Here is a 27,919-nt window from a genome sequence, read left to right on the forward strand (position 1 = left end):
GGTATTAATTTCTGATCAGCTTCATGGCCAAATTGAATATTCATCACTCTAGGAATGAACTTAGCAAGTCTTTCTGAAGAGAGAACAGTGCATGCCTGCTTTGTGTCTGGAACCAGGACACAAAATGAGGAGCCATAACCACATGCACAGCAGCCTGCTTGGCACCCACAGGACATACAGACTGCGGACTGTAAGCCACAAGCTAAAGGGCCACGTTGCTTCTGGGACAGAGTAGTAGGAACAGGCTAAACAAATGATATAAACAGGAGGTACCACGGAAACTGGCATTTATGATAGCACAGAGAGTCACCACTGGGCAAAAGTCAAGAGCAGAAGAGTTGGCTGTGCTGAGGGTCAAAATTAATGGGTCGGCACCAAGACAGCAAGGAGGACGTGAGGAATGGACATGAACTGGATGCACAGGCAAGTCATAGGGCTGAAGCCCTGCAAGTCCAAAGCACACACGATGAACTTCAAAGAAACCCGGCAAGTAAGTCAGCACTGCAGGTGGGGAAGGAAGCCGCACAGTCACCCCAGAGGAATGCATCCAGGTCCCACAGCCCACCCAGAACTCTGCAGGTCATTCCTGCAGAAGACAAGTCCACCAACAAATATTCCGAAGTGCCCAGAGAGAAGTCATGCCCATGTTACTGCAGACACTAGATCTGAGTGATAGGAGCTGTGTGACACGGATGGCCCATTAGGGTAAAAATGGGGCCCAGCAAGACAACAGTAGGTGGCTTTGAAAAAGAACCAAAAATGAATCCTAGAAATGAAAATGAGTCATAGAAATGTTAAAAAACTTAAAGCATCTGATAAAATGTTCATAACCTTTGATCCGGCAATTCTACTTGGAGAAATTTATTCTAAAGAATAACCTAAATATCGAAGATTTGTGTGCCAGGATGTACACTGCAAAGTCATTTATAGTAGAAAAACTGGAAACAGCCCAAATAATAGGGAAATGGGTGAGGAAGTCATGAGATGGAGGGGAAAGGCATGAGTGGGGTGAGAGGGACCAGGGTTAGAATTATGGAGCTTCTACTGATCGCTGGAGGTGTTGGCAGGTCGCTTTACCTTTCTAGGCTTTAGCCAGGAGATGACATAGGGCACCTAGTCCATAGAAGACCCTCCCTAAATTGTAGCTGTTGTTATCATTATATCCATAATGCAATCATAATATGATGATCATTAATGTGACAGCCATAAAGAATTTTGAGTGACCTGGGTTTTGGAAACAAACAAAACAAAGCGGGATGCCAAACAAAGCAGTTGCATGTGATGTAGTCTCAAATGAACCTCATGAAAGAATCAGAATAGACAAAGTTCAGCAGCAGACTACCATTGATTAGCCTGGGCTAGTGGAATTATGGGTCTTTTTTTTATCCTCTTCTCTATGCTTTTCTCTGTTTCCCAAGGGTTTTGCTAGTGTTGTTTTTACAAAGAATATGCATGTCTTTAATAATTAAAACCAAAAAAGTTTGTACAAGAAACTCAGCCACCACCTGGGTCTCAGAGAAGATCTTTTCCATTCATCTGTTGCTTTGGGGACAGGAGACTCATCTTACTGAGGGCTGGGATGTGATTTAGATGGAGTTCAGGTAGATCTGAAAGGCTCTGCAGCATCAAGGCCCACTCACCGCCGGGTGAGTCTTGATTGGCAGTGCTAATTTACCTGAAGTTGTAGCCAGGGTACAAGGACTCATTGGTGGTCTTGTCGTCAAGGCGACGGAAACTGTATTTTGGACGGCAGTGATGGAACCATCTGTCCAGGTTGCAGTCCCAGTAGATCTCAATGCCCATGATTCCACCCTGCAGAAGACAAGGAACAGTCTCAAAGCCCTGCTGGACATGGTGTGACACAAGCCCCAAGCACCTCCCTGCATTGGGTGTCACAGCTGCTAGGAATGATCACTGAAGGGAAGTTTGCTTTGCAGAGAAAAAATGCTCATTGAATATTGGATAGCATGGCTTGTAAGGCCCAGCATTTTTTATGTTCCTCTAAGAAAAAAAATGCTATCAATTAAACTGTGAGGCTCTGTCAATTGAAGGTGCTTCCTGATTTCAGAACTATTAAAAAGTGAAAAAAAAAATGGATCAGTGAAATATGGTACTTCAAGATAGCACACAAGATGCTGGGGATACAGAGGTGAGTAACAAACAGGCTCTGATCTGGAGGAAGGGGGGAATAACACAGAATAATTAAAACTACCATTTATTGTGTGCTTTCAATATGCAAGGCACTAAGCCTTCCCATAGTGCAAGTGCATAACTGTTGTTTCTGTTGCTCAGCAGCCAGTTTTCCTACTTCTAGTAAAAGCACCTGGAATTTCCTCTGGGAGACCACCTCTCCCCATGCGCAGTGGTTTGAATGCTGCAGACCTCTTTCCCAGCTCCAGGATTTTGGGCACATGACCCAGGCCTTGTCAATCAGGACAGTGCATACTTTTAGCTCTGTTGATAGGTTCAGGGATGGGCCAATCAGAGCCTTCCCAGAGACTTTGGCTAGACCCACAGGACAAAAGGCCTCTATTGGCTGAGAGCCTTAGCTGTAAAGAGTGTGAAAGGCTAGAGTGGCATTGTCCAATAGAGACTCCTGTGATGATGGAAATATTCTATATCTACACTGTATAGTACACTAGCCACTGGCTACATGTGGCTACTGAACACTTGAAACGTTGCTAATGCGAGTGAGGAATTCCCCGGATGCACTAGGCCTGAAGCTATTATAGCCTTCATTCATTGAACACATATTTATTGACTATTACATACTAAGTACTATAGAGCAATTAATAAAAGAGTCAAAGGTCCTTGACCTGATGCTACTTACATTCTATTATAGTAAGGGGAGTTGAAACAAACAAACAGACATGTAAAATACATAGTACTTTAGATAATGCAAGGGAAAAATAAACCAGGGAAGTTCATGGGGAGTGCTGGGAAGGGGTAAGAGAAAGCTGCACTGAGCTCACAGTGGAGCAAATATTTGAAGTAGATGAGGGAGACGCTAATGTTATGTTTAGGGAAAGATGTTCCATATAGAGGGAACAGCCAGTGAAAGCTCCTGAGGTAGGAACATTCCCTGGGGACACTAGAGGATCCAGGTCATTTTATATAAGCTTTCTGGTTCCTTTATAGCTTAAGCCAGCTGAATTTGGTTTCGTCTTTTGCCAAAAAGATTACATTTATTTTTTTGCTTGTGTCATCATTTGAGTTGAATTTCTGTAATTTGCAACTAGACAAATGAATAATGACCCCCAGAAATATTCCAGGTCCTAATGCCTGGGATCCGTAAATAATAGCTTAGCTGGCAAAAAAAAAAGACTTTTGCAGATGTGATTAAGTTAAGGATCTTGAAAATGGGGAGATTATCCTGGATTAGCTGGGTGGGCACTAAATGCAATCGTGTGTGTCCATACAGACAGGTAGAGGGAAGTTTGATATAGAAGAAGGCAATCTAGGGAAGCGGATGTGGCTCAACTGATAGAGTGTCCACCTACTATATGGGAGGGTCCAGGGTTCGATACCCAGGGACTCCTGACCCATGTGGTGAGCTGGCCCATGCACAGAGCTGCCGCGCCCAAGGAGTACCGTGCCACACAGGTGTGCCCCAACGTGGGGGTGCCCCATGTGCAAGGAGTGCACCTTGCAAAGAGAGCCACCCTGAGTGAAAAAAAAACCCACAGGAGTGGCACCGCACACACAGAGAGCTGACGCAGCAAGATGATGCAACAACAACAACAAAAAAGAAGGCAATCTGATCACTGAAGCAAGATAATACACTTGAGGCTTTGAAGATGGAGGAAGGGGCCACGAGTCAGAAAATGGAAGAAATGCAGCTCTGGAAGCTGGAAAAGTCAAGGAAACAGAGTTTCCCCTACAGCCCCAGCACTGTCCTGACAACTTGACTTTGGTCCAGGGAAACTGACTTCAGCCTCTGACCTCCAGAATTTAAGAGAATAAATGTGTGTTGTTCTAAGCCACCAGGTTTGTTGTCATTTGTTACAGCAGCCAAAGGACTCTCATACACCCAGTACCTCCCTTTTAGGGCTGTTGTGGATTATTAAATGAGGTCAGGCAAGTGAAGCCCTTGGCACTGTGCACGGGTTTACTAGATGCTCAATAAACTTGAGCCATATTATTGAGACCCAGTGGCCCAGCCTCCTGCCATTTGACCCCCCACCCCCGACCCCCACTCCCACACCCCACTGTACAAAGACACCACCAACCTGAATTGCCACATCTGAAAAATTATCTCCTGTTTCTCGGAAGATATCTCCTAGCCGGAAAATGGGACACTCTGGATTCTGAGTCTTGTGAAAGGTGCAAGAGACGTTCAAATCCGGTAGGATGTTTCTCCTGCATGTGATATATATGTTAAAAAAAAGTGGGATCCATCAGTGTGGTAGCTAGACTCCATGAGGGCCCCCAGGGACCCCCGCCTCCCGGGTGTCACCCCTCGTGCAGTCGCCTCCCACTGTGCACCAGGTGGGTGCGGGTGGCCAGGCGAATCCCGCAGATGTGATGGAGGGCCGGGACCTTGATTAGGTTAGAACAGCCCGTGGTTTGGGGAGCCTGGGGTGCTCTCTGGCTGGCTTGTTCTCCGTCCCTCCTGGATTACTGGTTTAGGGACAAGCCGACCACTAAGGACATTCAAGCCGCACTATGAGAGGCCCACATGGCGAGGAGCCAGCTCCTCCTGTCCACTGCCGTGCACGTGAACTTGGCAGAGGATTCCCCGGGCCGCACAAGCCCGGCCCTAACTGCGTTCCCACGCTCCTGACTCAGAGGCCGGGCGAGCTCAGCGCCGGTGGTTTTAGGCTGCGGAGGCTTGGGGTAATATGTTACTCAGACACTCTGGGCACTTACGCGGTGTAGTTGTGGCCCGGGAAGTCGATGTTGTTCTTGATGAGCACAGTGAAGTTCTCGGCGCTCCTCAAGAGGGCGGGCCTGAGACAGAGCAACGCCAGAGCGGGGCATTGACCGCGCGGAACGGGGGGTCAGAGGCGGCTGCTTCTCACTTTGGTCCTTGACATGAGTGAAGTGATGGGTGCGAAACCCTCCAAAATTCTCCCTAAAGCCTCTCCAGTGTCCCCAGGAGGAATCTTTCCCTTCTAAAGGCCCCTATAGCATTTACTGGAACACTGCTCACACTCTGATGTCACCCTATGTTTCCACAGGTGCAGAGGTGTGTTGGTAAATGTTTAACAACCAGCTCTAGGATAAAAAAACAACCCTCATGTGTACCATTTCCTGATTATCAGGTTGTAAATACTCCCATCATGGCTGATTTCAAGATACCAGTGGGATGTCTCTGAACTTGGAGTTGGGAAGGGACGGGCATATGTGGCTCAGAGCTGTACCAGCCAGCTCCTGCGCAGCCCTGTACCAACAGGCTCCGGGACCCTTCGGGACTGGAACAATAATTTTCTCATCTTGGCATTCCAAGCCTTTAGCACAGGCCTACACAACACACCTAGTTATTTGTTGTTGTTGTTGTTTGAGGTACTAAGGATTGAGCCCAGGGCCTTGTATATGTGAAGCAGGTGCTCATTCACTGAGCTACATCTGCTCCCCACAACACACATTGTTGACCAAATCAGTCCCTCCCTTCCTCCTTTCCTTCCTCCCTCCCTCCTTCCTTCCTTTCCTTCCTTCCTCATTTCCCTGTTTCTGTTTCCCCCCCCCCTTCCTTTTGTCCTTACTTCCATCCACCCTCCTTCTCTCTTTTCCATCCTTCAACACCCAGCTTGACATTGACCAACATGGATCAGGGCCTGGAGGAACCCCGGAGGAGCCGGGGCAGTCAGGAGCCAGGGGTGCCCAAGGGTGCTTGGAGCAGTAGCTATTTACCAGCTGGTACAATAATTCAATATTTGGGCAGCAAGCAGGGCTCTGCTAGAGACCACCAGCTCTTGCCAAGCCGCGTGCCTGGCACAGAGGTCACCAAGCCAGGAAGAAGCAGAGCTTTGGGGGACCATGCTGAGAAGGGGGAGCTCTGAGCACAGTCCCCCGCGGGGCCTCGCCTGGTCCCTGCTGGTGTCCCCACTGGGCGGCTCACCGGGGGGCCTCTTGCACGGCCTCGGTGGGACACCAGGCGGAGACTTCACAGGTCTTCTGGTTCCCCTTGTAGGGCACACACTTTCCCGTCTGGATTCCTGTGGGGATCGAGGGCCGCAGGAGCACAGGTGTGAAAGAAGCAGAGAGCAACTGCTCCAGAAGGAGGCGGTTCACGCGCCTGATCTGAGACTATTCACGCTTTTCAACCCAAGCAGTTTCTATCTCCTTGAAACCCCGTCCTACCCACAACTTACATAAGGCAAATGAAAGCAGAAAAATTTTAAACAGTAAGCTCTTTGGAAAATGATCAGAGAGAGTCTAGAAGGACCACAGATTCTGTTTGCTCCTTTTTTTTTTTTTAAATAAGAAAAGAAACCTGGGGTGGGGGTGGGTAGCTGTAGAGGGCGTGTTCTCTTGCTGGCACAAAAGGATTCAAACCTGACTTCTCAAATGGGCCTCGGAGTACAGAGGGGTACACGGCATGGATTAAGCATGAAACACCTTTCTGGGGTGTCCGTGTTACCAACAGATTCCAGAGGGGAAAGTTAATTAGTACATAATGTTAAAATTGTTTATCTACCAACTCAAATACAGTGTGGAAGAGAATGTGATATCCATGTGCCTGTTTAAGTTAAAATAAGAGCTTTGGAAATTCTGTGGATTACTGTGGTTATTTCCCGCAGGTGCCCGGCAGATTTTTTTCATGGCCCTTGACATTGGGGAATAATTCAAGCGGGAGAAATTTAGGATATTCAGGTGCTGCTAAGGATCATCTGACTTTTCTATCAATTAGAACCTGAACTTGCTCTTCTGGTGGGCTCTCAGGATCATCCCTCACTAGGATGTTGGGGTCACATTCCCAGACAGCAGCAGTTGGTAGCTGGGGCAGAGCCAAAGCGTAGGGCAGAAATGGCATGCCTATGGCTTGGTGATGGTGGAAGAAGGAGGCCAAGAGCCAAAAGGTTAAAGACTTAGACTGGGCATCGTGGATGCCAGCAAGAGGCCTACCATCCCATCCCCAGAGTCTCAGGGAAGGAAACAGAACATACCTCTGCTCTGTGGGTCCATCCACCCCTTTTTACAACCTTTATCGGAAGAACAGAGGGTCCTGCGGGTGGGATACTGCAGAGGAAAGACCAGGTAGAGGGGATAAGAAACATGTTTCACTAAGATACTTCAAGGTGGATGTCGGGGAGTGGATGTAGCTCAAACGATTGAGCACCTGCCTCCCACACGGGAAGTCCCAGGTTCAGTTCCTGGTGCCTCCTGAAAAAAACAAAAAAAACCCAAACAACAAGCAAAACAAATGATAAAACCAACTCAGGGAAGCCAATGTCACTCAGTGCTGGCTTCCTACATACGAGGTCCTGGGTTCAATCCTCGGCCCCCCATTACCTCAGGAAAAAAAAAGTGTATGTCTACGTCCATACAAACGCCCATGCGTGTTCACAGCAGTCTTATTCATAACAGGTAAAAAATGGAGACAACCCAACAGATGACTGGATAAACAAAATATGGTATATCCATACAATGGAAGATTATTCAGCTATGAAAATCAATGAAATAACCCAATTTTGAAAAACAGACCAAGGACTTGAAGATGTTTCTCCAAAGAAGATATACAAACGGCCAATAAGCAATGCGAAAAGATGTTCAACGTCATTAGCCAGTAGAGAAAGGCAAGTTAAAACCACAATGAGATATGACTTCACACCCATTAGGATGGTTATTATTAAGAGAAAATAACAAACGTTGGTGGGGATGTGGAGAAATTAGAACTCTCTGGGAAGCGGACTTGGCCCAGTGGTTAGGGCGTCCGTCTACCACATGGGAGGTCCGCGGTTCAAACTCCGGGCCTCCTTGACCCCTGTGGAGCTGGCCCATGTGCAGTGCTGATGCACGAAAGGAGTGCCCTGCCACGCAGGGGTGTCCCCCGCGTAGGGGAGCCCCACACGCAAGGAGTGCACCCGTAAGGAGAGCCACCCAGCGCGAAGGAGAGTTCAGCCTGCCCAGGAATGGTGCCACACGCACGGAGAGCTGACGCGGCAAGATGACACAATAAAAAGAAACACACATTCCCGTGCTGCTGACAACAACAGAAGCGGACAAAGAAGAACACGCAGCAAATAGACACAAGAGAACAGACAACTGGGGGTGGGGGGAAGGGGAGAGAAATAAATAAATAAATAAATAAATAAATAAATAAATAAATAAATCTAGACCTCTCATGCATTGCTGATGGGAAGGTAAAACGGTACAGCCACTGTGGAAAACAATTTGGCAGTTTCTCAAAAAGTTAAATATAGTATTATCATATGACCCAGCAATTCTGCTAGTAAATAGTCAGAAAAATTTAAAGCAGGGACTCAGACAGATACTTGTACACCAGTGTTCACAGCAGCATTAATCACAATAGCCAAAAGGTGGAAGCCACCCAAGTGTCCATTGACAGATGAATGGATAAACAGAATGTGGCCTACCTTTGCAATGGAATACTATTTAGCCATAAAAAGGAATGAAGTCCTGATACATGCAACAACATGAATGAACATTGAAAACATTATGCTAAATGAAGTAAGCTGGACACAAGATGACAAATACTATATTATTCCACTTGTATGAAATATCTAGCAAATTCATAAAGACAGAAAATAGAGTAGAGATTTCCAGGGGCTGGGTGGAGGGGAATTAGAGTCTTTAATGGGTACAGAGTTTCCGTTTGAGATGAAGAACAAGGTTTAGTAATGGAAAGTGGTAATGGTAGGACAACATTGAAGAAGGAATTAATGCCACTGAATGGTACACATAAATATGGTTAAAATGGCTAATTTTATATTATGTATGTTATTACAATAAAAAATAAGTAAAACAAACACATTTTTTAAAAGCAATGAAGTATTGTCCCATGCTACAGGACAGATGAACCTTGAAATAATGTTGCTAAATAAAAGAAGCCAGACACAAAAGACCATACATAGTCTGATTCCATTTGTATGAAATGCCCAGAATAGGCAAATCCATAGAGACAGAAAATAGATTAGTGGTTGCCAAGGGCTAGGGGGCAGGGAGATAGGGAGGTAGGATGGAGAGTGACTGCTAACAGGTATAGGGTTTCTTTTTGGGATAATGAAAATGTTCTGAATTAGATAGTGATAATGGCCGCACAACTCTGTGAATATACTAAAAATCATTGACCCATTAACTGGTGAACTGGATGGTGTGTGCATTACATCCTGTGGCAGTTTGAGATTATTTACAAACCCCAAAAAGATAAGGATGATGTTTGTAAACTGGCCTGTTCCTCCGGGTGGGATCCACTTTGATTGTATTAAATTCAAAGGCCTGACTAAGTTTACTTGATTAAGTCAAAATTAGGGCTTCGATTTGACCACGTCATCAGGGCCACTCAGGGTTGAGTCCCCGCCCCCTTGGTGGGCTGTATAAATAGACACTCACACAGAAGCCACACAGAGGAACAGAGAGGGCGCCACAGACACGGAGGAGGAGAGAGCTAGTCAGCTTTGATCCCGCGGCCCCCCGGAAGAGAGATGGGCCATTCGCCTGACAGTCGACAGCTGACCTTGTGAAGCGACCAGAGCAACAGAGCCAGAAGAAACGAGCCCTCCAGCCTGAGCTGAGGTCGGAAGAGGCTGGGCCCGTGGAGCCTTCGGAGGAAGGAGGAAGGAGGAAGGCTTAGCCCTCACAGACATCGGCAGCCGTCTTGCTTCAAGACGTGGCCACAGATGTTTGTTGAGAAAGTACCTCTCAGGGTACCTTGAGTTGGACTCTTTGGGGCCTTGTCACTGCAAGCTTCTACCCTAAACAAATACCCTTGATAAAAGCCAACAGATTTCTGGTATTTTGCATCAGCGCCCCTTAGGCGGACTAAAACACATCCCAATAGAAAATTTTAAAGGAATAAATAAATAATTTAAAAGTAGATGTTTTTAAAAATTAAAATTGGAAACTGAATTAAAAAATTTACAGGGCAGCCAGGGACGGCTTTCAGGGGCAGCCTCCGGGGTGGGGGGGCAGATGGGCTCGTCCCAGGGCTGTGCGGCTGCAGATCTGAGCGGTGCCGACAGGCACAAGGACTCCGCAGGCAGTGGGCAAAGCAGGGACTGCAGCCAGCAGGCGCTTCTGCCAGAGAAAACGAGGCCAGCCGGGCCTTGGCGCTGAAGGAGAAAAGCTGGGAAAGAGAAATGAGGTGCTCGGCTGACGTGCATCCGGCTTCCCACTTTCTAGGGAGCAGGGTTCATGGCCAGCCTTGAGCAAACCAGAGCAGGCCCAGGCGGGAGGCGAGCCTCTGCTCGTCATCCTCCGCGCAGCCTGTGTGGTTACGGCCGGGGATGCAGGGAGGGGCCTGGGGCCTGGATCCTGGTACGTTGGGCTTTGGCAATAGCTGCACCCTTTTCTAGCTGGGTATCCTTGGACAAGTCACTTCACCTCTCTGAGCCTCAGTTTCCTCCTCTGCAAAAGCAGAATGGATCATTTTGACTTACAGGGTTGTTACGAAAAGAAAGCAGTTAGGGGAAGCGGATGTGGCTGAATGGATAGAGCACCCACCTACCACATGGGAGGTCCAGGGTTCAAACCCCGGGCCTCCTTGACCCGTGTGGAGCTGGCCACGTGCAGTGCTGATGCATGCAAGGAGTGCCCTGCCCCGCAGGGGTGTCCCCCGCATAGGGGAGCCCCATGTGCAAGGAGTGCACCCCGTAAGGAGAGCCACCCAGTGCGAAAGAAAGGGCATCCTGCCCAGGAATGGCGCCGCACACAGAGAGCTGATGTAGCAAGATGACACAACAAAAAGATACAGATTCCCAGTGCTGCCGAGAATGCAAGCAGACACAGAAGAACACACAGCGAATGGACATAAGATAGCAGACAATGGGGTGGGGGGAGGGAAAGGGAGAGAAATAAATAAAACAAACTTAAAAAAAAAGCCTCATTTGATTAGGTAAACTGACAAAATGGAGGCTAGTATAAAAAAAAGCAGTTAGCCCATAGTACTTGGCCAGTGGACGTTTCTCGTAGTTTTCCAACTCTCTCATGTTCTCTTTTCTTCCCAGGCTGCCCCTGTTTCCTCCCTTGTGACTCCTGACTAGACTGTCAACCTTCTGAACACAAAATCTGAACCATATCTTCATAGCCCTAGTGCCTGGCATATAGTAGGAGCTTGATAAATGTGGAGTGGATGAATGAGTGAAGGAATGAATGATAGTTCCCTGTGGCATGGAAAGTTAAAATAAGGTATTTTGACTATCAGCAGGAAGGCTGTCTAAGGGAAGAGATAAATCAGTTCTATTTTGCTCTTCCGAAGAAATTCTATTTTTTTTTAAAATTAGTTTTGTTTTAATCCTTTTAAAAAATTATTATTATTATTGCTGCATGAAAGATGGCCGCAGCCATCCCTGCCCTGTCCCCAGTGGCTGGTGTTGTGGTGACTACACCCCGACCCTTGGCAACCCCGTAAAGGTGGCGCTGCATGTGGCGCACGGCGCGTGGATCGCCGTCTGCAGCCTGCACGGCCTTGGGCTCCTGCCCTCCTGGACCTGCTGTCAGTGAGGAGTCATAGACAAACATGAATGGGTAACAACAGAAAATGGTACTGGAACAGCAGAATCTGCAATTTTGCACAGGAGATATTGTTTACTGTAGTCTTCCTGAGGTTGGGACACATTGGAACCAACAAGATGAATTTGGTGCTTTGGAAAGTGTGCAAGCTGTTAGTGAACTTTATTCTCCTCTCAGGAGAAGTAACAGAAATCCAGGACTTGTCAATAAATCTTGTTTTGAAGATGGTTGGCTGACCAAGATGACCCTGCGGGGAAGCGGATTTGGCTCACCTGATAGAGCATCCGTCTACCACATGGGAGGTCCAGGGTTCAAACCCAGGGCCTCCTGATCCGTGATGAGCTGGCCCACACGCAGTGCTGATGTGCACAGAGTGCTGCGCCACGCAGGTGTGTCCTTCGCATAGGGGAGCCCCACGCGCAAGGAGTGCGCCCCGTAAGGAGAGCCACCCAGCGTGAAAAAAGTACAGCCTGCCCAGGAGTGGTGCCGCACACACGGAGAGCTGACGCAACAAGATGATGCAACTAAAAGAAACACAGGTTCCTGGTGCTGCTGACAAGATTGCAAGCGGACACAGAAGAATGCACAGCAAATGGACAGAGAGCAGACAACTTGGGGGGGGGGCGGGGAAGGGAAGAGAAACAAATAAAAATAAATAAAAATAAAATAAAATAAAATAAAACAAAAAGATGACCCTGCATAGCTCTTCAGACCTTGATGAAGTAGTACGTGAAGTAGCATATGAGAAATACATAAAATCTAATGAGTGAAAAATGGAACCCTGAAGTAAACTGGTCTGAAACAACTTAATCCAATAATAGTTTAAATTACTGGTGGTTAGAGACCTACAATAGCAACTTTGCTTTTAGGAGGTACCAGGGATTGAACCCAGGATGGCCCTCGTCCATGGGAAGTAGGTGCTCAACCACTTGAGCTACACCTGCTCCCTGTAATAGCAACTTTTAGTAATACCAATAGAAAAACAGAAACTACTCCTTCCAACGATGCTATTGAGAAAAAATACCCCATAACTTTCTAAGGATAATTAGAAATAGGCATCTTTTTCACATCTCCCAGTGATTTAGACTAGGATCTAGTCATTATATTCAGAATTCATGAAATTATCCAAGGTAAAAAGTACTTGTAAAATTATATAATTCGAAGGTAACACAGTTATTTTAAGCCTTATATAGTATTGTAACTGTTGCTTGCATCCATCCCTGGATTTGGGTCAAAATACTTAATGATATTTGTAGTGGAAATAACTGAGAGTGGAGATAAGTTTTTGTTAGTTGTACAGTGTCAGATGAGGAATAATACTATCTAAATTTTGCAAAATATCACTTTTGTTGGTGCTATTTTCATACAATGAAGCAACAGCCTTGCAACAAAATAAATTGCTTAGTAACAATTTAAAAAGGTTCAACTTCTTCCTAAAAAAAAAAGATGGGCAAAAATTCTTTGTTACATTCCCCGTTGAGATGTGGAGATTTGTCCCCTCCCTTTGAATCTGGGCTAGCTCTGTGATTACATAATCAAAAGAAGGCAGCAGAAGGTCTGGGAGCTTTTGCTTCCTGGCTTTGGGGGACCTGAGCTGCTCTTTAAAATGTGTGGCTGCCCTGCTGAGAGACCACATGGAGAGACTGTGCAGAGAGGCAGAGCCTTGGGATTACTTAGAGAGGAGATGCCCAGACATCTCAGTGTCCCAGCTGGGCCTCCAAGTGGCTCCAGCCCCTTGAGGCCAGCACAGCCATCCAGCTGAGCTCGGGCGACCCACTGAACCGGGAGTTCACAAAATGGCGGCTGTTTCAAGTCCGCCAGGTGTGAGTAGTTTGTTAAGCAGCAGTAGAGACTGGAACAAGTGTTCTTGTTTCCTGTATACCTGGGGCACGGGCATGGTGATTGAGTGGGACACTGAGCCCAACCTTGACTTTCACTTCCGGATCAGAGGCCGGGTAGTGTCAATATGCAAAGAGAGGAGGAGAATTTCCCATTAGGCCAACCCAAGCCAGCCAAGGGGCATCAGGACTTAGGATTAAAATCCCAAGTAGTTACAGACCCTGGCGCCCCTGGTGTTCTCTGGACTGGCAGTGCCCTGGGGGTTCTCACCAGTCCAAATAATGGGGTGACTTCTTCTCTGAGGAGGAACTTATTTTAATCGAAACAGCTCACTTTATTGTGTCCTTAAATGTACCATGTCTTGTTTTAAGTGTGTCATGGGTATTTGCTCATTTGCTTCTTTCAACAGTCTTTTGAGCTAGTGTTCACCATTAGCCCCATTTTACAGTGGCATACATCAAGGTACAGAGAGGTGAAGTCACCAGCCAAGGTCACACAGCTAGTTCTGGCCCATTAACAGTCTCACTCCTGAGTCCAGACTCTTGATCTCTAGGCTACCCTAGCTCTCTTCCTGACAAGTCTCAAAAACCTGGAACATGGGAAATGAACTTGGCTCAATGGATAGGGCATCTGCCTACCACATGGGAGGTCCACGGTTCAAACCCCGGGCCTCCTTGACCTGTGTAGAGCTGGCTCGTGCACAGTACAGATGCACGCAAGGAGTGCCGTGCCACGCAGGGGTGTCCCCCGCATACGGGAGCCCCACGCGCAAGGAGTGTGCCCCATAAGGAGAGCCGCCCAGCGCGAAAGAAAAGTGCAGCCTGACCAAAAATGGCACTACACATGGAGAGCCGATGCAGCAAGATGATGCAACAAAAAGAAACACAGATTTCTGGTGCTGCTGATAAGGATAGAAGCAGTCACAGAAGAACACACAGCGAATGGAAAAAGAAAGCAGACAACAGGAGGGAAGGGGAGAGAAATAAATGAAAAAAAAACTTAAAAAAAAACACCAAAACTTGGAACATGCTTTTGTGTGGAGGAAGTAAAAAGATGAGTGGCTGCCAGGGCTCAGTGGGGAAGGAGAATGAATAGATGGTGCACAGGGCATTTTTAGGGCAGTCTGACTATTCTGCGTGATACTGTGATGATGGATGCATGACATTATGCACTTGTTAAAACGCTCTACAACACAAAGAGGGAACCCTAACACAAACCACTGAATTGCTATTTATCCCATAAGAATGTCTAGTATTACTAAATTAATATTTACTTACTAATCATGTATCGATATTGGTTCATCATTGGGAACCAACATACCACACTAAAGCAGGATGTGAATGGGGGAGACTGGGTGCGGGGTGAGGGGTGGTACCTGGCACCCTGTATTTTCTACACAATTTTTCTGTGAACCTAAAATGGCCCTAAAAAATAAAGTCTATTATTAAATATTTATTAAATACATAAATAAAATACAAGCCTTTGTGTGTAAGTGGTGGGGGAGTGGGACGGAGGGATTACCGGAATACGGGACAGAAGAGCACCTGGGACCCCAGGGCGGGTAGCGGGGCCCCGCAGGGAGGGGCGGCGGGAGGGCGGGGTGGGGGGGCCTCCTGCTAGTTCATCAGTCGAGCAGGGGCAGGCGGAGGGAGATGAGGCGGAATCGCCACCCAGAGACCTCTTTTTAGGGCCAGTGAGCTTGAGGCTGACGCCAAGAGATGTGACCGTGGCTGTGGCTTCAGGTGCAAATGATGGCAAGGGTAATGCAAAGAGTGAGGCGCTTTCCCCAGAGCTCAGGCACTGGGCCCGGCCACCACGTGGGCAGGTGAGCAGGACCCCAGGGCAGCACCCTCCCTGCAGGCACTGGACCCACCGGATGCTGCCGCCGTTGCCGCCGCGCAGGGAGTGGTCCCTGAAAGCTCAAAGCTCGGGTTTGTCACCTGAGCAGGAAGCGGCGGGTGGGGGCGGCGGTGGCGGAGCCCCAGGTCACGCCGAGTAACACGCGGGTACGGCTAAGCTGATCAGAGAAGCTAGCTTTCCTCCTACAAAGCGGAGAACAGGACCGTGCAGGGACAGAGCAGGACAGAGTTTCCTGAGGAAGCAAGTTTACAGAAAGATGTGGGGGGAGGTTGAGCATGTGGAGAGGGCAAAGCCAGGTCTAGAAAACCTGTACGGGGGCGGGGAGGACGTGGGGCATTTAGTACCTGGTATAGAGGCCAGAACGTCACGTGAAAGGGGGACAAAGGCAAACTCAAGCCGCTTGCGACGTGTCCAGGACCGGCCCTGCGGACAGTCCACCAGGAACCGAGGTAGGAAAAGCTGTCAACCAGGACCCAGGATTCTAAGCCTGGCGCTGCCTCCAGCAAGCTGGGCGACTTGGGGGAGTCACTCAACCTCTCTGAGCCTGTGTTCTCAGCCCCAAGATGGAGCTGGAAATTCTGCTATCCTTCTAGAAGTTATGGTGAGGCTCAAAAGAAATATGCAAAGACCGCTGTTGTCCAGAGCTGCGCACGGAGTGAGAGATGGAAAGAGCAGGGCTCCAGTTTGCACTGGCCCCTAGGCCTGCAGCTGGAGACTGAGGGGTACAGACGGAAATGTGACAGCCACAGAGAGCCGGCATGTCCTCTCAGCTCTTCTGCCCAGCCCAGCATCCTAACCACAAAAGAGGCAGGTGCTCAGGCAGCGTCTCCGGGCTCCAGTGCGCCTCGGTTCTGTTTCCTTTAACCTGTGCCTCTTCCAGGAACTCTTAGCAGCCACCCAACAGTTTCCTGTCTTCTTACCTCGGGGCAACGTCCCTGAGATTGTCCTTCAGTCTTGAGAAAGTTTGTCATCACAAAGAAGGAGTTTCCCTGCGGAGAAAAAGGGAAGAAGAAGGAAAATGCTGGTGCTGTTAGAACAGAACTACTCCCTCTTAGTAATCCAGCTGGCTGCGTACCTGGGGGTGTGCGTGCGTGTGTGGAGGGACCTTTCCACGCTTCTAAGTTTCAATCCAAAACTCAGGGTCTAAGGCAATTCAGAATGTGCCCAGGGCTTGATAATCGAAGCTCGATGAGCCCCCCGACTGAGCCCAAGGAAAGCAAAGGAACATTCAAACTGATCAAGTATTCACGTTCCATTCCAGTCTTAAAAGCAGCCTTTTCTTTTTTCTTTCTTTTTTTTGGGGCACAGTCAAATCCCATTAAATCGAAGCTCAGGGGTTCTGGGGAGGCAGGGCGGGAGAGGAGGCTTCATCTAAACCCCGTCAGATTATCCAAGACTCTAATTGACGGGCGACAGGGCATCCCGCCACCTGGGCAATAGCTGGGGCTTTTAATGACCCACTGTTAGAAACAAACAGAAAGCCGCTTGGGTTTTATGGTTTTGCAAAGTTCCCCAGCTCCCCAGGGCTGCGCATGTGCCCCCTTTGTCCCTTGTCTCAACCCCACTGCAATTTCTCTTGTTGGACAATTCTACTTGCATTTTTTTCTTCTTGCAAATTTAGACTGTCTCCGTCACACACCCTTTCTCTGCCATCCATAGCCTTTCTTTGTGCAATCAAAGTACCCAAGGGTGAAATGATCTCATGGAAACATTTTTGTTGATAAAATGCCACACAAACAACTTTTCCGCTCGACAGTTCTTTGCCCTTCTGAAGCTAGACAGACCTTGGTTGACTCGATGGCCCTGCTTCTAAAAGGCGGCGTATAAATCAAGTGTGAGTGCATCAAATTGTGTTTTCAATGCACGAGGACATGCTGCTATTTTGAGAAACCCTCTAGGATTTGATAAAGCAAAGCAGCATCCCCCGGTGAGCTGATGGATCTGACCCAGATTTGCCATTTTTAGGTTTTCTCCGTTGGGCTTTTCGCAGGGCTGTGTAAGTAGGGCTGACCAATGCTCTTTTCTGGAGTGAGCCTCTGGGCCCCGGGTAAGGGGGTGGTGGTGGCAGTGAGCAGGGATGGACCCTCGGAGGCTTCTGACAAGTGCTCACCTGCAAAGGGAAGGTGTAATCTGCGGTGTCGAACACACTCCATGCCGTTTTCTTCACACCGTTCTCCATGGTCTCCTCGCTCACCTCGGCTATCCCCTTCACCTTGGTGTGCACGGAGCTGACAACAGGCTCCTTCCGTTGGTACAGCTTGTCACTCACCAAAGCAAAGCTAAATGGAAGACACAGAAAGCACCAGGGGTGTTGCTGAGGGAGGCACAGGGCAGCGGCTGCGGATGCAGGTTCTGGAAGTTGCCCAGGCAAATCCTAGCTCTGCTGGATGACTTACCTTCTTTGTGACTCAGTTTCCCTCTGTTTATTTTTTGTCTTTATTTATTTTTTTAATGTTACATTCAAAAAATATAAGGTCCCCATACACCCCCTACCCCTCTTCCCCCCTCCCCCCACAACAACAACCTCCTCCATCATCATGAGACATTCATTGCACTTGGTGAATGCATCTCTGCACTGCTGCACCTCATGGTCAATGGTCCACACCATAGCCCACACTCTCCCCCAGTCCACCCAGTGGGCCATGGGAGGACATACGATGTCTGGTAACGGTCCCTGCAGCACCACCCAGGACAACTCCAAGTCCCGAAAATGCTCCCACATCACATCTCTTCCTCCCACTCCCTACCCCCAGCAGCTACCATGGCCACTTTCTCCACACCAATGCCACATTTGCTTCGATTACTAATCACAATAGTTCATGAATAGAATATCAGTAAGTCCACTCTAATCCATACTCTATTCCTCCATCCTGTGGACCTTGGAATGGTTGTGTCCACTCCACAGCTATCTCAAGAGGGGGCTTAGATTCCACATGGATGCTGGATGCAATTCCCCTGCTTGCAGTTGTAGGCACTCCTGGCTCCCTTGTGTGGTGGTTGACCTTCTCCTCCATGTTAGCTGAGTGGGGTAAGTCCCATAAACCAGACTGTAGGAGTTGCAAGTCTGTTGAGGCTCAGGGCCTGCCTATCACATGGTCAGTCCAGAGATTCAGGTCCCCTGGGTACACACTAAACCCCAGCACCAACTACAGAGCCGGTAAAAGTAACAGGAGAGGCTGTGGACAAAGATCACATCTGAGCCCAGCTCCATCACACAGAAACACCAACTCCAAAGTAGGGCCAACTGACATGGCACTGAACTCCATCAGCCGTGACCATAGAACCTGTGGGTCTCTGCAGCCCTCAGAAGAACCAATAGCTGGGGTTGTATCTACTTTATCTCTCTCTGGGACTCTGCTCAGGTGTGCATAAGGGCGACCCCTCTGATAACCTCCCGGCTCTTTTTGGAGACTCATAGCCTTATAAACTCATTTGTCCTTTCCATTTCCCCCTTTCATTCAGGTCATAAAGCATTTTTGACTCCTGGTATTATATGAGGTGTTGTGAGGATTAAATGATGTGTGCATGCAAATTTCTTCAATGGTTTGTGGCACACACTAAGCCCTCAGTACATGGAAACTAATGCCTTCCGCCCCACACTTTAATATGCCTAATGTGGACCCTAATTACCAGGCAGCCTCTCGAGTACCAAAGGTCACCCCAGACTGGTCCACCAGCTGTGTCCTGGCGCTCAGTAACATGTCAGCAGTTTTCCGTCTTAGGCGTGTCTGGTGGGTCGGCCACCTGGTTTTCGGGAGCATTATAGATTACAAACAATCTTGATGATAGCAGCTACTGATTATGGAGCACTTAGATGTGCCAGGCACTTCACACGCACCGTCTCCTTTAATCCTCACAAGAGCAGGAGGAGATAGGTGCTGTTATGACTCTTTTGTGGATGAGGGAATGGGCTCAGAGAGGCGGAGCCACTTGGCCTAGCTCACGCGGGCAGCTGCAGAACTGAAGTCCACGTTCAGCCTGTCTGGTCCTGGAGCCGGTCCTTGTAGCAACCGTGCCATACTTGTCCTTGAGGATGCCACCCTGCCTCTGGTGTCCTTCCTTTTGATCATTCACTGGCTGCTAATACTTTCTCCGGAATAGGAATCTAGATTCCCATGGTGGGGATAGGGAAGGAAATGGAGGGAGAAAGTATCCCCCCCACCCACCATTTATTTGTTTCCCCTGTCTCTCACTGCCCTGGATGATTAAAAGAGGGTTCGTTTGAAATGTTTGTGTACTCATTCAGCACATTTGTTTAGCTCTTTGTGATAGGAGGGAGTGCAAGCCAACGGCTGCCCTCTAGGAGCGTCTGATCAAGCCGAGACAGTTAGCCAAGGCTTGGTCCCACTGTCTCACCCTCGGCTATGCAGTATAGCGCCCCAGGGTACTTGCAAAGTTGCAGCTTTCCAGTCCCATCCCTGCAGACTCTGATTCAATAGACGCGGGGAGTTATCCAGGTACCTATATATATATATATATATTTTTTTAAGATTTATTTTATTTATGTATTCCCCCCCCCTTCCTCCATTGTCTGCACTTGCTGTCTGCTCTCTGTGTCTGTTTGTTGTGCGCTAGTCTTCTTTTTAGGAGGCATGGGCACCGAACCCAGCACCTCTCATGTGGAAGTGAGGCACCTAATCACTTGAGCCATCTCTGCTCCCTGCTCATTGTGTGTCTCATTGTGTCTCCTTGTTGCATCATCTTTTTGCACCAGCTTGCTATGCCAGCCGGTCGCATCAGCTCACTGTCTTGCTCATCTTCTTTAGGAGGCACTGGGAACTGAACCAGGGACCTCCCATGTTGTAGGTGGGCACCTAACTGCTTGAGCCACATCCACTTTCCTCTGTATATTTTTAAAAGATTCCCCAGGTGATTCTGAGGTACAGCCAGGGCTGAGAAGCCCTGGGGGGTATAGGAAGGGACAGCTCAAATTTGGCAACATCAGAACATTTGAAGAAGTGCATTCCCTATGGCCCAGAGATTATACTCTTGTGTCTGTGCCTTAGAGAAACCCTTGGACAGGTGGCCAGGGAGGTATACACAAGAATATTTATACAGCATTTTCTATGAGCACAAAAACCTGGGCACAACCTAAATGTCCTCAAACATTAGAATGGATAAATATGGGAAGCGGATTTGGCCCAATGGATAGGGCATCCGCCTACCACATGGGAGGTCCAGGGTTCAAACCCAGGCCTCCTGACCTGTGTGACAAGCTGGCCCACGTGCAGAGCTAATGTGCATAGGGAGTGCCCTGCCACGCAGGGGTGTCCCCCGCGCAGGGGAGCCCCATGCACAAGGAGTGCGCCCCACGGAATAAGAAAAGTGCAGCCTGCCCAGGAGTGGTGCTGCACACACGGAGAGCTGATGCAGCAAGATGATGCAACAAAAAGAGACACAGATTCTGGGTGCTGCTGACAAGAATACAAAGCGGATAGAGAAGAACACACAGCAGACAAAGAGCAGACAACTGGGGCGGGAAAGGGGAGAGAAATAAATAAAAAATAAATCTTAAAAAAAATGGATAAATAAATTGTTGGATTTGTACAATAGGCTGCTCTACAGCAGTGAAAATGAATTGATTAGGGCCACATAACATTGAGAAAAAAATATACCAGGGCATGCTATGATACAAAGTTTAAAGAGATCCAAAATGATATATTTTCACAGATACAGACATATGTTGTAGAAATATATAAACAGACAAATTCACACACAAATTCAGTGCGGTTTTTTAAGGAGAGAGGAAGGGGATGTGATGAAGAGGGGATTTTCAGGCAGTTCAAGGGAGATTAGTAATATTTTATTTCTTAAACTGGTACACAGTGTTGATTATGTTATTCTCAATACTTTTCAGTATTTTTGTAACTGCAACATAACATTAAAAAAGAAAGCTCATCAGGCAAGATGTTTGGGCTAAAGATCCAGATTTGGGATCCAATTAGCAAGGATGGGAGAGTTATGAAATATAATTTAAATATGACAATACCTATTCAACAATATATTTCAGCCTGGCATCACAACACATATATAGTGACTACAATTTTTTTGTGTTGAATATTGCAATATTACCCCAGAATAACACTAGACCAGTTTGACCCCTTACCCCCTGTTTGGGAAGCTCAATTCTGATCTCTCAAACTTATTCCAGAATGTTCAACAGGGTACAGATCAGCCTTAATGGAATCCAACCCTCTCATAATTAGAAAGCTTGTCTTGGCATAGCAATCATGTGATTTTAAGAATAAAGGAGTTTCAGAGCTGCTTCAAAGAAAGAAGAGGGAGGGAGCCGGCAGGATCCAGCCCTACGCAGAGAACGTTCTAGTGGCTGAGCCGGCAGCACTCTCCTGACGTGCTCTGCGACTGCAGATAAGCCCTGTCACCCCCTCCAGGCCTTGGGGTTGGTCCCTGATGAGGGGGTAACTGCCCAGCTCCCTAAGCCCTATGGCCTTTTGTCTCTAGACAAAACCACCAGCCCCTGGAGCCAGCTGGGGCATGAGGAGCTGGCAGTTTCGCCAGGCCTTGCAGGGCTGGGTGGGCTGGGGGGGGGGGGGGGAGAGGAAAGCTGAAGGAACTGGAAGCAGGGGCAGCAGTGCCGAGGGGGAGAAGCGGGGCCCTGCGAGGGGCACGCCCGCGAGTCCAGCTGAGGGGGCGGCTCACAGGGAGGGCAGAGAAGGGCTGGAGAGCGAGGCTGGGGGCCGTGAGCCCCTCAGGCCGGCTCAGGGGCCAGGCTTACCAGATGTAAAGGCAAGTGCCCGCCAGCAGGACCGTCTTCAGAGTCCCGAGCCACGTGCTCTCGATGCTGACGACCTTCGCCGTCTCGTGCTGGCACAGGGAATTCAAGCTGCTGCCCGCCACCATGGTTCCGGGGCGCCCGCGGCCCTGCGGGGAGGAGCTGCCTCTCAGCTGGGCCTCTTTCCCTTTACAGTGTCAGGGCTCACAGAGCAAAGGTGACACTGAAGTGAAAGGACTTGACCCGAAAGTGAACTGTTCTCATATCTGAATATTCTCGTGTCTGATGACGACTGAATAGTGATTAACCCGGGGCGGGCAGCCACCTCTGTTTCTCAAATGCCTCGAACGCTCCACTGGCCCCTCTGACACCTCTTTCCTCTTCTGCCTTCTCTCTCCCAACTCTCTTTCCTTCTCCAGAGATGCCAGCATTTTCTCACCGCCTGTGAAGGAGGCAGAATCGTGGCCCCCAGAGATGCCCACATCCTGAGCTCGGCACCTGTGGCTGTGGCACCTTACATGGCAAAAGGGATGTGCCGGTGGCACTGAATTCAGGATCCTGAGAGGCTGACATTATCCTGGATCATCTGGGTGGGCCCAAGGCAATCCCAGGGGTCCTTGTAGGAAGGAGACAGGAGGGTCAGAGTTCTAGAGAGAGGGATGTACAGATGGAAGCAGGGGTCAGAGAAGAAGGAAGATGCTGTGCTGCTGGCCCGGACGATGGGGGAAGGAGCTGTGAGCCAAGGGATGCGGCCGCCTCTAGCAGCTAAAGGCGAGAAAACAGATGGTCCCCTAGAGGCTAGAAGGAACGCAGGGCCGCCTACCCATTTTTGACTTCTGATCTCCAGAACTGTAAGAGAATAACTTTTGGTTGCTGTAAGCCACCAAGTTTGTGTCACTTTGCTGCTGCAGTCATGGGAAACTCGTAGAATCGGTATTTAACTCGGCTCGGGGGTACAGGCTCTCTACCTCCTTGTATTAGTCAGTCAAAGGGGTGCCGAGGCAAAGGACCGGAAATCTGTTGGCTTTTATAAAGGGGGTTTATTCGGGGTAAAAGCTTACAGTTCCAAGGCTGTACAAGACCAACGCAAGGCACCGTAAGAGATGCTTTCTCACCAAGGTCAGCTGCCATGAGGTGAAGCAAGATGGCGGCCGACCTCTGGCTGGTCTCACCCTGTCCTCCTCAAAGCCCAGCCTCTTGAGGCTTCCTGCTTCTGTGATCCTGTAGTTCTCTCTCTCCTGGCATAGGGCTTGTTTCTTTCTAGGCCTTCTACATCTGTCTCGGCTGTTTGGTTCCTTCGAATGCCAGCTGTAAACTATCAGGTAAAATGGCTCATCTCCCCCCAGGGCCTCAGCTGTTTGAGTCGTCTTCTTCCTGTCACACTGCAGGATCAAAAAAAAAAATGACAGAGCTCTCTCTTCCTGTGGCTGTCTGTGAGTGTTCATTTTTATCAGACTCAGCAAGGGGCAGGAATTCAACCTGAGTCACACCCACTGAAGTAGCTGAAACAAAAGCCAGGAAGCGGATGTGGCTCAAGCAATTGAGCTCCTGCCTACCACACAGGAAGTCCCGGGTTTGGTTTCCAGTGCCTCCTAAGGAAGACAAGTAACCAATGAACAGACACAGCAAGTGCAGACAATGAGGGAGTGAGGAGAAATTAAAAAAAAAAAAGTAGGGAAGCAGACTTGGCCCAATGGATAGGGTGTCCGCCTACCACATGGGAGGTCTGCGGTTCAAACCCCAGGCCTCATTGACCCATGTGGAGCTGGCCCATGCGCAGAGCTGATGAGCGCAAGGAGTGCCGTGCCACACAGGAGTGTCCCCGCATAGGGGAGCCCCACGCGCAAGGAGTGCGCCCCGTAAGGAGAGCCACCTAGCATGAGAGAAAGTGCAGCCTGCCCAAGAATGGTGCCGCACACAAGGAGAGCTGACACAACAAGATGACATAACAAAAAAAACACAGATTCCCAGTGCCGCTGATAAGGATAGAAGCAGTCACAGAAGAACACACAGCGAATGGACACAGAGAGCAGACAACTGGGGGGGGGGAGGGGAGAGAAATAAATAAAAAATAAATCTTAAAAAAAAAAAGTAGATAAACTGGATTTCATCAAAATTAAAAATAAAAAAAAAAAAGCCCAAAGCAATCTTATCAAATAATCTAATCAAAGGCCCTTCTGCTGAATTTAATGCAATCAAGGTATATCATACCCAAAGGAATAGATAAGTTTACAAACATAATCTTTCTTTATTTAGCCCTTGGCCCCTGCTGGCCTCCCACCGCAGTTGATGGTGGGATGGGCAGCTGGCCTAATGGAATTCTCTGGGGGCTCTGACCAAGAGAAGCAAGAAGCTTCAGAGCTCCACGCGGCTCCATTAACCTTCACGGGGCACAGCAGATGTGGTGTTTAGGGACACAGTTCATTTAGTGGCCTAGGAAAACGTTTTCGTTTCTTTTAAAATCTGAAGGAAAAATGAACGCTTAGGTCACAGAGAAGGTTTTCACGTGTAGTATTAATATCTTTAGGCCAACCCAGTAGTAAAACATTATATATATATATATATTTTTTTTTTATGAAAGAAGGGGCCCTTAAAGGCCAAAGTGTTACAAAACATACAATGTGACCCTGAGAGGCTGTGGTGTAAGGTGGAGGCCAGATCCAAGAGTTGAGGGCAGCCGTGATGGGCGAGGGGCAAGCGGAAGACTCTGATCAGGAGACACGAGTGAGGGAGAGCGCAGTGGAAATGAGAGGCCACATAGCTTGAGGTCCTGGCATCCTCCCAGCTGCAAGACTGGCTATCTCTTACGGTCCCTGTGTTCATGCATGTATGAGTTTCCTACTGCTGCTGGAGCAAATGATCACAAGCGTAGTGGCTGAAAATGACACAAAATTATTATCTTCCGGTTCTGGAGAACACAAGTCTAAAATCAGTCATCTAGGGCTAAAATCCAGGTGTGGACAGGAGCTGTTCCTCCTGGAGGCACTAGAGGAGAAGCTGTTCCTTGCCTCTTCCAGTTTTCAGAAGCTGCCTGCCTTCCTTGGCTCATAGTTGCACCATTTCAAACTCTTCTTCCTTTGTCACATCTTCTTTTTCCAATTTCAACCTTCTTACCTTTCTCTTAGAAGTATCCTTGTGACCAAGATAACCTCATCTCAAAACCCTGAATTTAATCATGTCTGCAAAGTTCCGTCTACCACATTAGGTGCCAGCTGCCAGGTATTAGGATACGGGGCTCTTCAGGGGCCTTTCCTCAGCTGTCACAATGACAGGCCTGCTGTAGCTTTAGAAGAACTCTGCCCACCCCAGCCGACCCCACGTATCCTCGAGCTAGAGGGAGAGGATTTCAGTTCCTTGCTAACTGCAGCATGAGGAAGCCACCCTCTCTACGTCGATCTGCCTTTGGCTCCTGTATTTCTTCCCTCTCATCATCTAGCACAGAAAACCTTTTTCATACCTCCCAAACGTGCCCACATTCTCTCTCTCTCTCCCTCTTTCTCTTTCTCCCATTCAACAGCTTCTGCCCCAGAACACAATACTTCCCAGGCACTCTACTATGTGGAGAACAGGGAGTGAGTTCCCAATTATTAGTTAGTGTTTACAATAGGATGAAATGTAATGGATAAATGTAAGGTCCTGTCCTGGGGCTCAAAAAATCAATTATGCAGCTGGATACCCTGGAATGTTCCAGTTGGCAGAAGTATGTGAGACCTAAACATTTTAGATAACCCTAAGCTTAGATGAGCCAACACTATGTTATATCATCCAGAAAAAACTACTGTTGTCCTCAGTTTTGGTGAAAAAAGTAGAATATTCTGCCCTTGGGTGGTAAAAAGCCCATTGACTTATGTCCTGATCTGGCCAAAGTAGGAGTCCTGGTCCAGGTTCTAGGAATTTAAGAAAACCCTTTGGTTATTGTAAAAGCATATGTATCACAAACTAGCATGAAGAACATGAAAAGTTTCCAATATTCTCTCTCTGAGAGATGACCACTGTTGAAATTTTGAGTGCCTTCCAGACATCTCTTTATGTTGATACCTGGACACACAAATACGTGTATTCAATGTTACCAAAATGGCCATGGCTATACTGTAATTTGCAATTTTTACTCAACAATAAGCTATTTCTTTCCATGATTATCCAGATAAATTTATAATAAGAATAGGTCTATGATATGTCATCATTTTTGATGGCTACAGAAAATTCTAAATCTTTAGATTGAAACATATGAAACTATCATTTTGTAGACAAAGATGGTCGAATACTGGCAATTTCACATGGTTCAACTTAAGAGATAGATTGTGATAATTTGCCAACTAGACCTCTGTGGATGGGGATTTAACTGGAATTTTTGTTTAGTTTTCCCATTTATAAACATTCTTTGTAACCCAAAGATAGCCCCCGCTATGTGCTGGGAAATCTTCTCAGTGTATTCTATTAACACATATTAATTCTTTCAGCCCTCGCCCCCCAAAAATTCCCTGCAAGGAAGGTACCGGTATTACGCCCACCTTGTGGCACATAGAAAAAGTAACTTGCCCAAAGTCTACAAGTAAGTAGCAGTGATGGATTGGACCTGGCAGTCTGGCCACACTGCCTATGCCTTACCCACCAGGCTGCACTACCTCCCTCTGCTCTCCTCTCATGCTACCCTGCACAAACTTGTACAAACATTTCTTTCACCCAAAGCATTAAGTCCTTAGTATAAATTTCTGGGTCAAAGGGTGTGCACAGTTCACGTTGATTCATTTTGCTAAACCACAGAAGGTCGACCAGTTTCAGATAAAGCCAGCGTGTGTGTACCGCCTTTAAAGGGAGACTTGACGAGCAAGAGAGTGGCTGTGAGCTTGGCTGAGAGAATAAAGGACTGGACACCAGTATCAGGGAAAAAGGGATTGGAAGAGTTGGGCCTATTAGTTTGAAGAAGAGGAGAGACACAATGGCAGTTGTCAGTCATTTGAAGAGTATCAAGTTCAAGAGGGAGAAGAGGGCAGAACTGTAACCAAAAGGTGAAAGTTAGGTAAAGACAGGTTTTGGCTCAGTATAAGGAAGAAATGACTAGCAATCAGAGCAGTCTCAGAGCAGACCACGTTTTCCCTGTGGTTGTTAGTTGGTGACAGTGATGGTTGTGGTGATAAAGATGATGATGATAATCTCCATTTATTCTGTCAACTCTCTCCTGCTTCCTTTCGATCTGCGTTTAAACATGCTCAAGCTTTTCCCAACTTAAAAATAAACCCTTCCTCAACTCTGCATTCTTCAACAACCACTCGATGTCTCTCTTCTCCTTTGTAGCCAAGACTCTTGAAAGAGTCAGTCGCCATAGCCATTTCCACACTTCCATTCACTCCTCGAGCCATTCTGGTCTGGCCTCCACCCCCTCCGCTCCTATAGAGTTTCCCTTGCCAACTAAACAGCATCATCATCTCTAAATCCGATGGACCGGCGCATGCCACAGACCTGCTCTTCCTGGACCTCTTAGCACCCCTGGATAAATACCATGCTGGAACAATTGACTTGAACAATGGGAATTTACTGACTCAGAGTTCTGAGGACAGAAGTTCAAAATCAAGACAAAGCTTTCTCCTAGAAGACGGTGGCATTCTGGTGCTGGCTGCTGGCCATCCTTGGTCCCTTGAATTTCTTGCCCCTTGGCCATGCACACGGCAGCCTCTTCTGGCTTCTCTGAGTTCTCTTGACTTCCCGCTTCTCCTTTAGCTTTCTCTTTGTGTCTGAATTTCATTCTGCTTATAAAGGACTCCTGTAATAGGATTAAGACCCATCCTGATTCCATTGGGCTGCGCCTTAACTGAAGTAACCTCATCAAAATGTCCTCTTTACAATGGGCCCACA

The 27,919-nt window shown here is 47.9% G+C and overlaps 1 protein-coding gene across 1 annotated transcript in view; it reads right to left on the reverse strand.

Moving 5' to 3' along the window:
• Window positions 1-27,919, reverse strand: part of P2RX7 (purinergic receptor P2X 7) — a 57,137-nt gene that overhangs the window by 18,930 nt on the left and 10,288 nt on the right. The window contains exons 2-8 of the mRNA XM_004475480.5: window positions 17,444-17,612; window positions 16,254-16,322; window positions 7,110-7,182; window positions 6,062-6,158; window positions 4,870-4,950; window positions 4,230-4,359; window positions 1,676-1,812 (exon numbers count right to left, since the gene is read on the reverse strand). Coding sequence (XP_004475537.2) covers window positions 1,676-1,812; window positions 4,230-4,359; window positions 4,870-4,950; window positions 6,062-6,158; window positions 7,110-7,182; window positions 16,254-16,322; window positions 17,444-17,612 — 756 coding nt within the window. The remainder of the gene's footprint in view (window positions 1-1,675; window positions 1,813-4,229; window positions 4,360-4,869; window positions 4,951-6,061; window positions 6,159-7,109; window positions 7,183-16,253; window positions 16,323-17,443; window positions 17,613-27,919) is intronic.

This window comes from Dasypus novemcinctus, chromosome 19, assembly GCF_030445035.2.
Source record: "Dasypus novemcinctus isolate mDasNov1 chromosome 19, mDasNov1.1.hap2, whole genome shotgun sequence".
Lineage (NCBI taxonomy): Eukaryota > Metazoa > Chordata > Mammalia > Cingulata > Dasypodidae > Dasypus > Dasypus novemcinctus.